Raw genomic sequence first — 13,550 nt, 5'->3', positions numbered from 1 at the left:
GGCCTTCAGCCTCACCTAACCTCCCCGCGCTCACCCAGGCGAGGAGGGGCAGAGCTGCGTGCAGATTCTCTGCTTCACAACAGGCACACTGATCACTGACGGTCCAGCAGTGCATGCACACACACACACACACACTGATCACTGACCATCCAGCAGTGCACACACACACACACACACACTGATCACTGACCATCCAGCAGTGCACACACACACACACACACACACACACACACACTGATCACTGACCATCCAGCAGTGCACACACACACACACGCACACTGATCACTGACCATCCAGCAGTGCACACACACACATACACACACACTGATCACTGACCGTCCAACAGTGCATACACACACACACACACAAACACACACTGATCACTGACCATCCAGCAGTGCACACACACACACACACGCACACTGATCACTGACCATCCAGCAGTGCACACACACACACATACACACACACTGATCACTGACCGTCCAGCAGTGCATACACACACACACACACAAACACACACTGATCACTGACCATCCAGCAGTGCACACACATACATACACACACGCACACTGATCACTGACCATCCAGCAGTGCACACACATGCACACTGATCACTGACCATCCAGCAGTGCACACACACACACACACACACTGATCACTGACCATCCAGCAGTGCACACACACACACACACACAAACACACACTGATCACTGACCATCCAGCAGTGCACACACACACATACACACATGCACACTGATCACTGACCATCCAGCAGTGCACACACACACACACACACACACACTCTGATCACTGACCATCCAGCAGTGCACACACACACACACACTGATCACTGACCATCCAGCAGTGCGCACACACACACACACACACACACACACACACTGATCACTGACCGTCCAGCAGTGCACACACACACATACACACACGCACACTGATCACTGACTATCCAGCAGTGCACACACACACACACACACACACACACTGATCACTGACCATCCAGCAGTGCACACACACACACACACACACTGATCACTGACCATCCAGCAGTGCACACACACACACACACACACACACACACACACACTGATCACTGACCATCCAGCAGTGCACACACACACACACACACACTGATCACTGACCATCCAGCAGTGCACACACACACACACACACACACACACACACACACTGATCACTGACCATCCAGCAGTGCGCACACACACACACACACACACTGATCACTGACCATCCAGCAGTGCACACACACACACACACACACACACACACACACACTGATCACTGACCATCCAGCAGTGCGCACACACACACACACAAACACACACTGATCACTGACCATCCAGCAGTGCACACACACACACACACACACACACACACACTGATCACTGACCATCCAGCAGTGCACACACACACACACACACACTGATCACTGACCATCCAGCAGTGCACACACACACACACACACACACACACACACACACTGATCACTGACCATCCAGCAGTGCGCGCACACACACACACACACACATTGATCACTGACCGTCCAGCAGTGCACACACACACACACACAAACACACACTGATCACTGACCATCCAGCAGTGCACACACACACATACACACATGCACACTGATCACTGACCATCCAGCAGTGCGCACACACACACACACACACACACACACTGATCACTGACCATCCAGCAGTGCACACACACACACACAGGCACAAACACACACAGGGGCACACTGATCACGACCACCCAGCAGTGCACACACACACACACACACACGTGCGTGCGCGCACACTGATCACTGACCGTCCAGCAGTGCACACACACACATACACACACAGGGGCACACTGATCACTGACCATCCAGCAGTGCACACACACACATGCACACTGATCACGACTGCCCAGCAGCGCACACAGACATACACACACGGACACACTGACCACTGACCGTCCAGCAGTGCACACACACACATGCACACTGATCACGACTGCCCAGCAGTGCGCACACACACACACACACACACACACACACACACACACACACACACAGGGGCACACTGATCACTGACCGTCCAGCAGTGCACACACAGGGGCACACTGATCACTGACCAGCCAGCAGTAGACACACACTCACACTCACACACACACGCACACCGATCACTGACCATCCCAGCAGTGCACACACACACACACACGCACACTGATCACTGACCGTCCAGCAGTGCACACACACACACACACACACACACACACCCTGATCACTGACCGTCCAGCAGTGCGCACACACACTCACACACACACAGGGGCACACTGATCACTGACCGTCCAGCAGTTCACACACACTCACACACACCCTCACACACACACACACACACGGGCACACACACACACACACACTGATCACTGACCATCCAGCAGTGCACACACACACACACACAGGGGCACACTGATCACAACCGTCCAGCAGTTCACACACACTCACACACACACCCTCACACACACACACACACACACGAGCACACTGATCACTGACCATCCAGCAGTGCACACACACACATGCACACTGATCACTGTCCATCCAGCAGTGCACACACTCACACACACACACACACACACACACAGGGGCACACTGATCACGACCGTCTAGCAGTTCAGACACACTCACACACACACTCACACACACCCTCACACACACACGCACACTGATCACTGACCGTCCAGCAGTGCACACATACACACACACACACCCACACACACGGGCCTGCTGGTCACTGACTGTCCAGCAGTGCACACACACACACACACACGTGCACACTGATCACTGCCCGTCCAGCAGTGCGTGGGCACACACACACACTCACACACACACACACACATGGGCACACACACACACACACACTGATCACTGACCATCCAGCAGTGCACACACTCACACACACACACACAGGGGCACACTGATCACGACCGTCCAGCAGTGCACACACACTCACACACACCCTCACACACACACACACGGGCACACTGATCACTGACCATCCAGCAGTGCACACACACACACACGTGCACACTGATCACTGACCATCCAGCAGTGCACACACACACACACACGCACACACACACAGGCCTGCTGGTCACTGACTGTCCAGCAGTGCACACACACACACACACACACACACACGTGCACACTGATCACTGCCCATCCAGCAGTGCGCGGGCATACACACACACTCACACACACACACGGGCACACACACACACAGGCACACACACAGACACACACGGCACACTGATCACTGACCGTCCAGCGGTGAATGCACAAATACACATACAAACACACACACACACACACACCCCCCACTGAGCAATCATTCCACCAGGAAGCAGTCCCTGATCACTGGCCAGAACTTCAACAGAAAAGCTCCTGGGAGTTCCCCAAGTCACTGACATAACGTCTGTTCACAACCCCATCTCCCCAAAAGCTGTGAGGGCCTCCCCCACCTGGCAGGTGCAGGGGTGCAGGTGGGGTGGGAGATGGCTCTCTGTGACCCCTTGCCCCCGTGGATGACAAGTCATTGGGCTCTGTCTCCAGGTGTGCCCTTCCCCTGCCCGTGCCACGCCTGGAGCTCGTCAGAAACGCAGACACGCAGGCCCTACTGGGACCTACTGAGTCCAAGTCTGCACTGTGGCCGTTCCCCAGGGTAGACCTGGGATCAGCAGCCTTGCAGCTTGTCCTCTGAAACACATCTGCAGAGCCTCCTCCAGGGTGGGGCTTCTCCTTACCCGTCTCTCTAGATCCTATGATTTTCTAGATTAAAAAAATCTTCCTCTCGGTGTTCATTAAGAGGGGTAAAATTAACACTGAAAAGAGCAAAGCTGGAGTTGCTATCAAAGGCCAAACACTGGAGAACCAGCAGCTTTGAGGACTTTCTGGTAGGTAAATAATGAGTTCTCAATACACTAATAATAGGAATGGCTCCACCAGGAAAACCAGGGTGATAAACGCTGGGTCTCTCCAAGGAGGACTTTCTGGTAGGTAAGTAACAAGTCCTCAATACACTAATAATAGGGACGGCTGCACCGGGAAAACCAGGATAACAAATGCTGGGTTTCTCCAAGGAACACTGAGAGAACAAGGTGATACATGTCAGAGCCCCATAAACAACAACATAAACAGTCATTAATACAGACGATGATCATCAGTGCTGCTGCTCGTTACACTAATAACCACCTCCGGCTTCCCAAGCAGCTGACGAGCCACGGTTGAGAAAGGCACCAGGGCCTGTGGCAGGCTCAGGCGGGGGCCTCTCCTTCTGACGGAGGCCTGTGCGCTCGGAGCCCACCAACCCCAGGGAAGCCCTGCTTACTGCTGCTTTCCCGTGAGCAGTTCATTCCTGATGAAACTAAAAAGAAAACAAAAAACATTTATTTGGCTGCTCTGGGGCTTAACAGTGGCACATGGGATCTTCAGTTTTCAACGTGGCACGCAGAACATTCAGTTGCCACATGCGGGATCCAGTTCCCTGACCAGGGCTAGAAGCTGGGCCTCCTGCACGAGGGCACAGTCTCAGCCACCGGACCACCAGGGACGTGCCCTGATGACACTTTCTGAGGAGACCAGGGCCGCTGCCTTCCTTCCAGCAGGAGCTCCCATCTACACTCTCTTCTGAATTCCGGATGCCTCTCTGTCTCCACACATAACGCACACCGGTGCCCACTTGGTGAGGTTCCGCTGAGTCTGCGTCCAGGGCTTCGCTCTAAAGATGCTGACCGTGAAAACACACCGCCCATCCACGTGGCGGTGCCTGAGGCTCTCACCCAGAAGAACACGATGAAGACACCCTCACACTTGGGACTGAAATACACGCTTCTCATCACTCTGAAGACGGATGTGGCCACACGCTCCTGAGGCCCAGCTTCATCAGCCACCCGGTCTCCGGAACCGCCCACCTGGGGGCTTGGGGTCTCACTAGCCTTCAGCTGTGTGCAGTCAGCGGGGGCTGGGGGCCTGGGGAGGGATCCACCCCCTCCCCGTTCCTGGCCAGCGCCTCTGATACACCCCCTCCGGAAGAGTGCCGCCTGCATCAGCCCATGAGCCCCAAGATCTGCAGCTCTGCCCGGGTCTGCCCAGCCTCGTGGCCACACTCCTTGGCCGTGTGCACCAGGCCATGGCTCCTGCTTTGCTGGGAGAGGCGTTAACTGTTTCCAGAGGGCTGGCCTTCCATCCATCGGGCAGCATCCGCAGGCCTGTGCCCACCGCTCCTGGCACCCCTGCCCATCCCCGTGGGACCTGGTGAGCGGGGGAGTTCTGGCCCCGCAGGCCAGGCCAGCAGCCCTGTCTAAATCCCATAGGAGTTCATGTGTGAACAATATCTACTCGAGGAGACCCCAAGACCCCGTCGTGCAGTGACACCCCTCATTCGGATTCCACCACACACGAACAGCACAGAGTGACCGGACGTCAGGGGACCCCGTGCTCTCACTTTGGGGAACGTTCCCACTGGCAGCAGCGACAGAGGAAGTGCCCAGAAGGGAAAGCTCTGTGAGCAAACCTCCAGGCGCCCCCGTGACAAGACTCTGATCTCGAAGACTCGAGGAATCAGAAGAAAAGGATTGGACCGAACAAGTGCAACCTAAATAAATTGCTTTCAAAGTCCACCCCATGGAACTTACCTCCTGAGACAGACAGAGCTGGGTTAGCTCTTAGAGGACACAGACTGGACACACAGATCTAACCCTCAGACCACAGAGCTCAGGCTGACCCAACAGAAAGAGAATCTGCTGTTTACTTACTTAATGTAAATGTTGATCAAGACTTAAAATGAGCGCCTCATACAGTCAGAGATTCTAGTTCAGAAATCTCACCCACAGACGTTCACTGCAGCCTGGTTTGCAGCCATGGATGTCTTTTAGGAGGGAGCAGTTTGAATAACTGGACAGATAGAGTGCCGCCTACAGCCGTCTTCGTACGCACGGGACACCCCTGAGCATCTCCATGATGGGGGCCACCTCCGGGCGGGGAGATGGGAACCCAGGGACCTCATTTTCCCCTTTACTTTATTTGAAGGCTTCATCCTTCTTCCGACCTAGTCACGAAATAACCTTTGTAAGAACAACGCAAAGGTGCTCTTGAAAGGAACAGCCCCGCCAACCATCGTGGGAGGCGGGGGCGGGAGCGGGGGCAGTAACCAAGGGTCTCCTGTGCACCCCCGTTGAGACGCACCCGCTTTCTTACCACAAGCCTCTAAGAATCCACTGCCCTTTCGTCCAGGAGAGGCAGCACACGAGGGGGACTCTCAACACAGCCTTTGACAGCCAGACCAATCGATTTAAGCAAACATAAAAGTAAATGGTGAGCAGGCAGCAAGCCCCCGCTGCTGGATGCTGGACGGGGCCTGGTGCCCTCAGACCCCACGCGTCCTGAGAGGGTCTCTGAGCCCTGGCGTCTCCTGCCGCTTCACCAGAAGAGCATTCCAGGTGACACGAGAGGACTGGAGTCTCATCATGGAAATGAAGCATGTTTACTTCCCCGGCTCCTTCCAAGAGGAGAGGACTCCTTGGCCGGAGTCCTGATATTTGGGGGACTGAGGCTCCGGAGGCCTCAGGGCTGGTCTCTGGGGCACCCTGGTCACCTGATCACAGACGCTCAGCATCCATGCACTTGCTGAGACCCCGGTCACCCGATCACAGACCCTCAGCATCCACGCACTTGCTGAGACCCCAGGCCCCTGATCACAGACCCTCAGCATCCACGCACTTGCTGAGACCCCAGTCCCCTGATCACAGACCCTCAGCATCCATGCACTTGCTGAGACCCCAGTCCCCTGATCACAGATCCTCAGCATCCACGCACTTGCTGAGACCCCAGTCCCCTGATCACAGACCCTCAGCATCCACGCACTTGCTGAGACCCCAGTCCCCTGATCACAGATCCTCAGCATCCACGCACTTGCTGAGACCCCAGTCCCCTGATCACAGACCCTCAGCGTCCACGCATTTGCTGAGATCCCGGTCCCCCAGTCACAGACCCTCAGCACCCACCCTCTCCTCTGGCACAGGGTCTCAGACACCTGCCCCCCTTCCCCAGGTGTGTCAGGGGTGACACTCCCACGGGCTGAGAGCTTTGCTGCCAGAACGTGAGAGCTGGAGCGTTCCGGCAGCAATGACTTGGGCCCCACGGACAGCAGCGTACGGAACAGCCGAAGCCCATAAAACCCGTGACCTCACAGATGCCTGGAAGGACATGGTCCAGCACTCAACGCCCTCAGAGGAGGGGACCAAAGAGAGCGACCTGGTTCCGAGGCTGTGACCCATGTCCCCGGGTCGCCTGAGAGGTCCTTCTCCTCTCCCTCCCAGGGGAGGAGCGACCTTCTGAAACCCAGACCCTGGCAGGGCGGGAGCAGCAAAGACGACCTCCCTCGGGAGGCGATGCAGGCGGCCCGCCTCGGCTCTGGCCCTGCCGACTCTGCAGCTGACCTCTAGCTTAGAGAGACACAGAGCTCCCTGGGGGTTGCTCAGTGAGGCGCAGATACTGAGGGAAGGTCCTGAATGGGAACCACGCCCTTGTCACACCAGGCAGGCATTCTTGTGCTTGTGGAGAAGGAGAGGTTCGGAGCCGAGGTTCACCCAGCACACACACCCTGGACCCCAAGAAACACGCCAAGTGAAGAAAGTCAGCCAAGGCAGAGGGTTACACCTCTGTAAGCTTGAGAGGATGCCAGGTAGTGTCTGAGGCCAAACGCAGCATATGAGTGTTCTTGGGGAGATGCGAGCATGGGACCCAGGGGCGCCAGTGAGCTTCCGGGGCTGGTGGACACCCACTCTGTCGCAGCTGCGGTGGTCGCTCCACGGATGGTGCATGTGTTAGAACCCAGCAGACACACCGCTACATGTGCGACTGATTACACAACGGTTATACTGCCATCAAGGTGATTTTTTTAAGACCAATGTTCAAGCTAAAAAACCAAAGGCTGAAATCTTCCTCAAAAGTCTTCTCTTGGATATGATGTCAGCAAACAGCAGTGATTGACCACGAACCAATCCAGGTAAAAGTTCACGAAGAAAAAAAAAGGCTGCAGCCAAGCAGCCCCTCCCCCACCCACACACCCACCCCTGACCTGGAGCTCCGGGCTCTGCGGCCCATCCCCACGTGACCTCTACTTTGGGGACCGCGTCCACGTTCCCAACAGCTGGGAGAGGCCCCAGTCGGCGGATGACCTGGCCATCAAGGCATCAGGCAGGGGAGGGAGCTGGCTCTGGCCTCCAGACTCAGGTCTCGGTGTCCAGCCCAAGTGGGACAGAGGGACCTGGGCGGAAGGCACCCGCGAGACGCAGCCCGAAAGACGCAAGGAGACAAGTATTCCGGAGGACCTCAGAGGCAGCCCTGACCCAGCCCGAGCTTCTCTGGCCTCTGGCTCGCCTGCCGAGAAAGAAGGCGCAGCAGGAACGCCGTGTCCTTCCTAAACGCTGAACGTGCTCCACTGCTGCCAGGGCAGGAGCCGCTGCCCTTCGTCTAGGCTGCTCCACGGACCCAACTCTTCCTGCCGCCAGATGGACACACGTTCCCTCGCCTGCCAGGGCCCAGTTTCTTTACCTCCTCTCCCTCCAGACCCCAACAAGCACCCGCCCCCTTCTTGAGCCTCCTCCTGGAGACTGTCAGGGTACCTGCCTGGCCCATCCTGAGCCTGTCTCAGCCACCATCCCCCTCCCCATGACCTGTCTGGGTTCCCCAAGGGCTGCTGCCTCTCTGACCTCCAGCATCCAAGCACGTGCCCCTCCTGCGCAGCGGGCCTTTCTCCCTGGGGTGTGGTCTCCTGGATACATGGGGCTCCTGCCACCTCTGCCTGGAGGGATCACTCTGAGGTTTGCGTCAGCCCTGTGTCTCTAAGGGCTAGGACCAGTTCTCAAAGAGGAAGGGGAGAGATCACAGACAGGATGGAAAAGTCTTGGGAGCAGCTGGGGAAACGGGATGCCCTGAAGTTTTCCGAGCCCCAGAAAAGCATTTCCTTCTCCCAAACAATGCTGACACCCTCGTCACCTCCAAAACAAAGGTGACACCCCAGACTTGGAAAGGTGCAAAGGGAAAGAGTTCGCTCCCTCCCAAACATCGCAGTCTCCCAGAGGAGTGACAAGGACACAGAAAGAAGCAACAGATAGAGCTGAGGGCAGTGTGCCTGCAGCAGGTCCACTGGCTCAGCCTTCAGCTTCAACACCAGCATCCCTGCCTGACTTCCCGAAACACTGGACATTTTGAATATGGGAAGTTCCAGGCATTGACCTGAGAGATAGGGTCACAGCTGTAAAATCCTATAAACAGAGTCGGTAGGAAAAGTGTAGGCTCAGGCACAGGCATAGGTGGTGGGTAAAGCATTCTATCCCCAAACGCACCCCCAGATAACATGTTATAAGGGAATGGGGAGTGGGAAGGGGTGAGCTGGTGAGCTGGTGGTGGGCAAGGGGAAGACGCATCCTGAGAACGGGGCAACCACACCCAGACTAAGAAGCTTGGAGGACCCGCGGGACAGAGACCTGGGGACCGCGCTGGGCCGGGCAAGTGGACCCTACGGAGCTGGAGCTCTGACCTCAGCCGAACAGAGAAACCTCGCAGCAGGCTTGGCAGAAAATGTGGGGACCTCGGAGAAAAGCAGTGGGCCTGGGGCTCGGCAGGAGAATTCGGGGCGCGCACGCTTGGCCCCTGTCTGATGGCCAGTTCTGCGCGTACCCCCTGCGCAGGAGGGTGGGGAGCCCCGGCTGGGTGCAGACGCCGGGGCCGGGCGTGCAGCGCCTGGGCTCCGGGGGCACAGAGCGACCGGGCGCCGGCGCTCCGGTCGGACGGGGCCGGGGGGTCGCCCCGTGGGGACTGCCCTCGGGGGCTCTGGGCCGGCTCCGGGCGCGGGCGCAGGTGCGCGGGACGCGGCGTCAGCTCACCTGCGGAGCACCGGGAGGCACACGATCAGCAGAAGCGCGCCGAGCAGGAGGCCGGGCCTCCGCCGCGCGCCCCACTTGGGCATCGTGCGTCCACTGCGCCGGACCCACTGGCGCTGGAGTCCGAACCCGACCGGGAGGCTCGGCGGGGGCGGGGCCGCGCGCCGGTCGCCGAGGCAACAAGCCGCCGCGCTCCTGGCCCGCCGGTGCTCATTGGCTGCAGACCGAGGGCCCGGCCCGAGGCCGCGCGGAGGGGCGGGGCGGGGCCGCGGGGCGGGGCGGGGCGGGGGCGGGGCCTCGAGGAGAGTGGCGGGGGCGCCCGGCCGTTTCCGGTCCTCAGCCCCGTCACCGCGCGCCAGATCCCCTCCCGGGGGCCTGTCCCTGAGAGTCTCTCTGAATGGCAGAGACACTGCAGCTGGAGATGTGCAAACAGAAGCTGACCTCCTGGGCGCGCGCTGCTCAGCCCTTGCACACTTGAACACGCGGGTAGAGTCACCCCCGGCGCGCTGAATTGGAGATAGGTGAGAAAGGTTTCCAAAGCCAACGCAGTGTTTTAAAGCAGTTCAAATGCTGAAGAGAAAAGTTTTTTAAATAGTGACTTATCATGTGAAAGTGAAAGTCGGTCAGTCGTGTCCGACTCTTTGTGACCGCGTGGACTATACAGTCCATGGAATTCTCCAGGAAAGAATACTGGAGTGAGTAGCTGCTCCCTTTTCCAGGGGACCTTCCCAGCCCAGGGATCGAACCCAGGTCTCCTGCATTGCAGGCGGCTTCTTCACCAGCTGAGCCACCAGGGAAGCCCAAATCGAGAAAGGAGTACCTTAAGGCTGTATATTGTCACCCTGCTTATTTAACTCTTATGCAGAGCACATCATGCAAAATGCTGGGCTGGATGAAGCACAAGCTGGAATCAAGATTGCAGGGAGAAATATCAATAACCTCAGATATGCAGATGACACCACCCTTAAGGCAGAAAACAAAGAAGAACTAAAGAGCCTCTTGAGGGGAATACATGTAAATCCATGGCTGATTCATGTCTATGTATGACAAAAACCACTACAATATTGTAAAGTAATTAGCCTCCAACTAATAAAAATAAATGAAAAAAAAATAAATAAAGAGCCTCTTGAAAGTGAAAGAGGAGAGTGAAAAAGTTGGCTTAAAACTCAACATTCAGAAAACAAAGATCATGGCATCCGGTCCCATCTCTTCATGACAAATAGATGGGGAAGAAATGGAAACAGTGAGAGACTTTATTTTGGGGGGCTCCAAAATCACTGCAAATACTGACTGCAGCCATGAAATTAAAAGACATTTAAATTAAAGAAATTAATTTAATTATTTATTAAAATATTTTAATTAAATTAAAATTAAAATTATTTAAAATAAATTAAAATAAATAAAAGACAAATTAAAGAAATTAAAAGAATAAAGCTGCTCCTTGGAAGAAACCTAGACAGCATATTAAAAAGCAGAGACATTACTTTGCCAACAAAAGTCTGTCTAGTGAAAGCTATGGTTTTTCCAGTAGTCATGTATGGATGTGGAAGTTGGACTATAAAGAAAGCTGAGCGCTGAAGAACTGATGCTTTGAACTGTGGTATTGGAGAAGACTCTTGAGAGTCCCTTGAACTGCATACAAGGAGATCCAACCCGTTCATCCTAAAGGAAATCAGTCCTGAATATTCATTGGAAGGACTGATGCTGAAGCTGAAACTCCAATACTTTGGCCACCTGATGCAAGGAGCTGACTCATTGGAAAAAACCCTGATGCTGGGAAAGATTGAAGGTGGGAAGAGAAGGGGACGACAGAGGATGAGATGGTTGGATGGCATCACCGACTCGATGGACGTGAGTTTGAGTAAACTCTGGGAGTTGGTGATGGACAGGGAGGCCTGGCGTGCTGCAGTCCATGGGGTTGCAAAGAGTTGGACACAACTGAGCAACTGAACTGATCATGTAAAAAGCCAAAACATTATAGATTTTCTTTAGACAAATGTGTATGAATAGCATGGAGATGGGTGCAAGGGGCCAACTGAAATATTCTCTGCCTTTGGGTCCACAAGTCTTGTTCTGGTCCTCACTCCTACCACTTTCAATTTTTTAATTTAAAAAATGTCCAGATAAACCTCAAATTTTAGGAAAAGATGAATAAAAGTCTTATTTTGGCACAGAATTATGTCACAAAGGAAGTTGTATGATATTTGGGCAAATTTATGCTTTTTAGCAATCACAAGCCCGACTCATCCCAAGAACAAAATTCAGAGTTTACTGAAAGAAAATATGAAACATGTCTAGGGAGGCTGATGTTTTTCACAGCATCAGAGTTTCTAGAAAATACACATGCAGGCACACACACACCACTGCATGTTTTAAAACTGTATGCTGCACTTGCACATAGCTCTGGACTTGAAAAGCAGCTAGGAACACAATGAGGTTTTCCTTTTGGAACAAGGAGAAGCTGCATTTACTTTGAAGAGTTTTTTTTTCCAGCATTAAGCAGATATTTGTCAGCTAGAGAAAGTTAAACCCAGGAGAGACAGAAAGGAAGGAACAAACAGGCAGGCGGAAGCTGTGGTGCAGTGGCAGGGCATGGGGGGTGGCTGGGGCTGACCCAGGCCGGAGCCGCCCTCAAGGCTCCAGGGCGCAGACTCTCCCCCTGAGCGCACGCCCCAAAGCCAGCATCTTCTATCCACTTTTTTTAAGACATAAAATTGCCTGATAGGTGTTAAGACTGTGATAAAAGTGTGTTGGTGTAACTGGAGTGAGAGACGGCCCAGGAGACACACGGGGAAGGGGTCGTAGGTGAGGCCCTTCCCGCCTGCGTCCCAGACACACCTGTCCTGGTTCCCGGGGACGCTGCTGAGCAGCAAACAGCACAGTCCCGGGACCCCTCTGCTGGTCCAATGGCGAGAAATTCACACTCTCGATAAAAGGGGCCCAGGTCTGATCCCTTGTCAGGGAGCTAGATCCCACAAGCAGCAACTAAAATTTGGCAGAGTCAAATAAACAAACATATTTTTTAAGTGAGCTAGGAGTCACACAAATTATTGCAAAAGTAATAAATGAATAAATAGCACAGTCCACTAAACACCAGGGTATCCTTAAACTTTTTTTTTTTTTTCAGATATTAAACTTGTCGACATGGGCTATAAAAACCAAGAAATCATTAGCCCAGCCCTGTGTCCTTTGTTTTTATTTATGGGGGAAATTGTGAATAACTCAGTGCTACAGAAGAAATCCTTACCCCTTAACCTGCTGAGAGCTACAGACCTGTAGACATGCCCTACTCCTGGGTTAAGAACACATTTACTCCATCAGGATTCAGTGATACCTGGACCGCGCTGCAGAGGTGGTGCTACTCCAGACGTGTTTGCTGAGGAGCCAAGATTTCGGGTTCTTAAAAGAGTAGCAAGAGGTGCCTTCAAGATACTCCTTTGCAGAATGCTTGATTGCTCGTGACCCTGAGCAGAGCATGGAATTCTCACATCACTGGGCAGGGAGGCTACAGTTCAGTGACCCGGCCAATGGGGCTGTAAACAGTGGTGTGTGTGCAGATCGTACCTAATACCCGCAACGGT

The 13,550-nt window shown here is 54.5% G+C and overlaps 1 protein-coding gene across 1 annotated transcript in view; it reads right to left on the bottom strand.

Annotated features, from left to right (window-relative positions):
* GLB1L2 (galactosidase beta 1 like 2) overlaps positions 1-10,183 on the bottom strand; it is a 41,659-nt gene extending 31,476 nt beyond the window's left edge. Inside the window, exons 1-4 of the mRNA XM_061122370.1 lie at positions 10,081-10,183; positions 9,767-9,972; positions 5,719-5,721; positions 4,864-5,025 (exon numbers count right to left, since the gene is read on the bottom strand). Of these exons, the coding sequence (XP_060978353.1) occupies positions 4,864-5,025; positions 5,719-5,721; positions 9,767-9,972; positions 10,081-10,183 (474 nt within the window). The remainder of the gene's footprint in view (positions 1-4,863; positions 5,026-5,718; positions 5,722-9,766; positions 9,973-10,080) is intronic.
* Positions 10,184-13,550: the final 3,367 nt, after the last annotated feature.

The sequence above is a fragment of the Dama dama genome, chromosome 1 (assembly GCF_033118175.1).
Source record: "Dama dama isolate Ldn47 chromosome 1, ASM3311817v1, whole genome shotgun sequence".
Lineage (NCBI taxonomy): Eukaryota > Metazoa > Chordata > Mammalia > Artiodactyla > Cervidae > Dama > Dama dama.
This window is presented reverse-complemented; position numbering and strand designations above follow the sequence as displayed.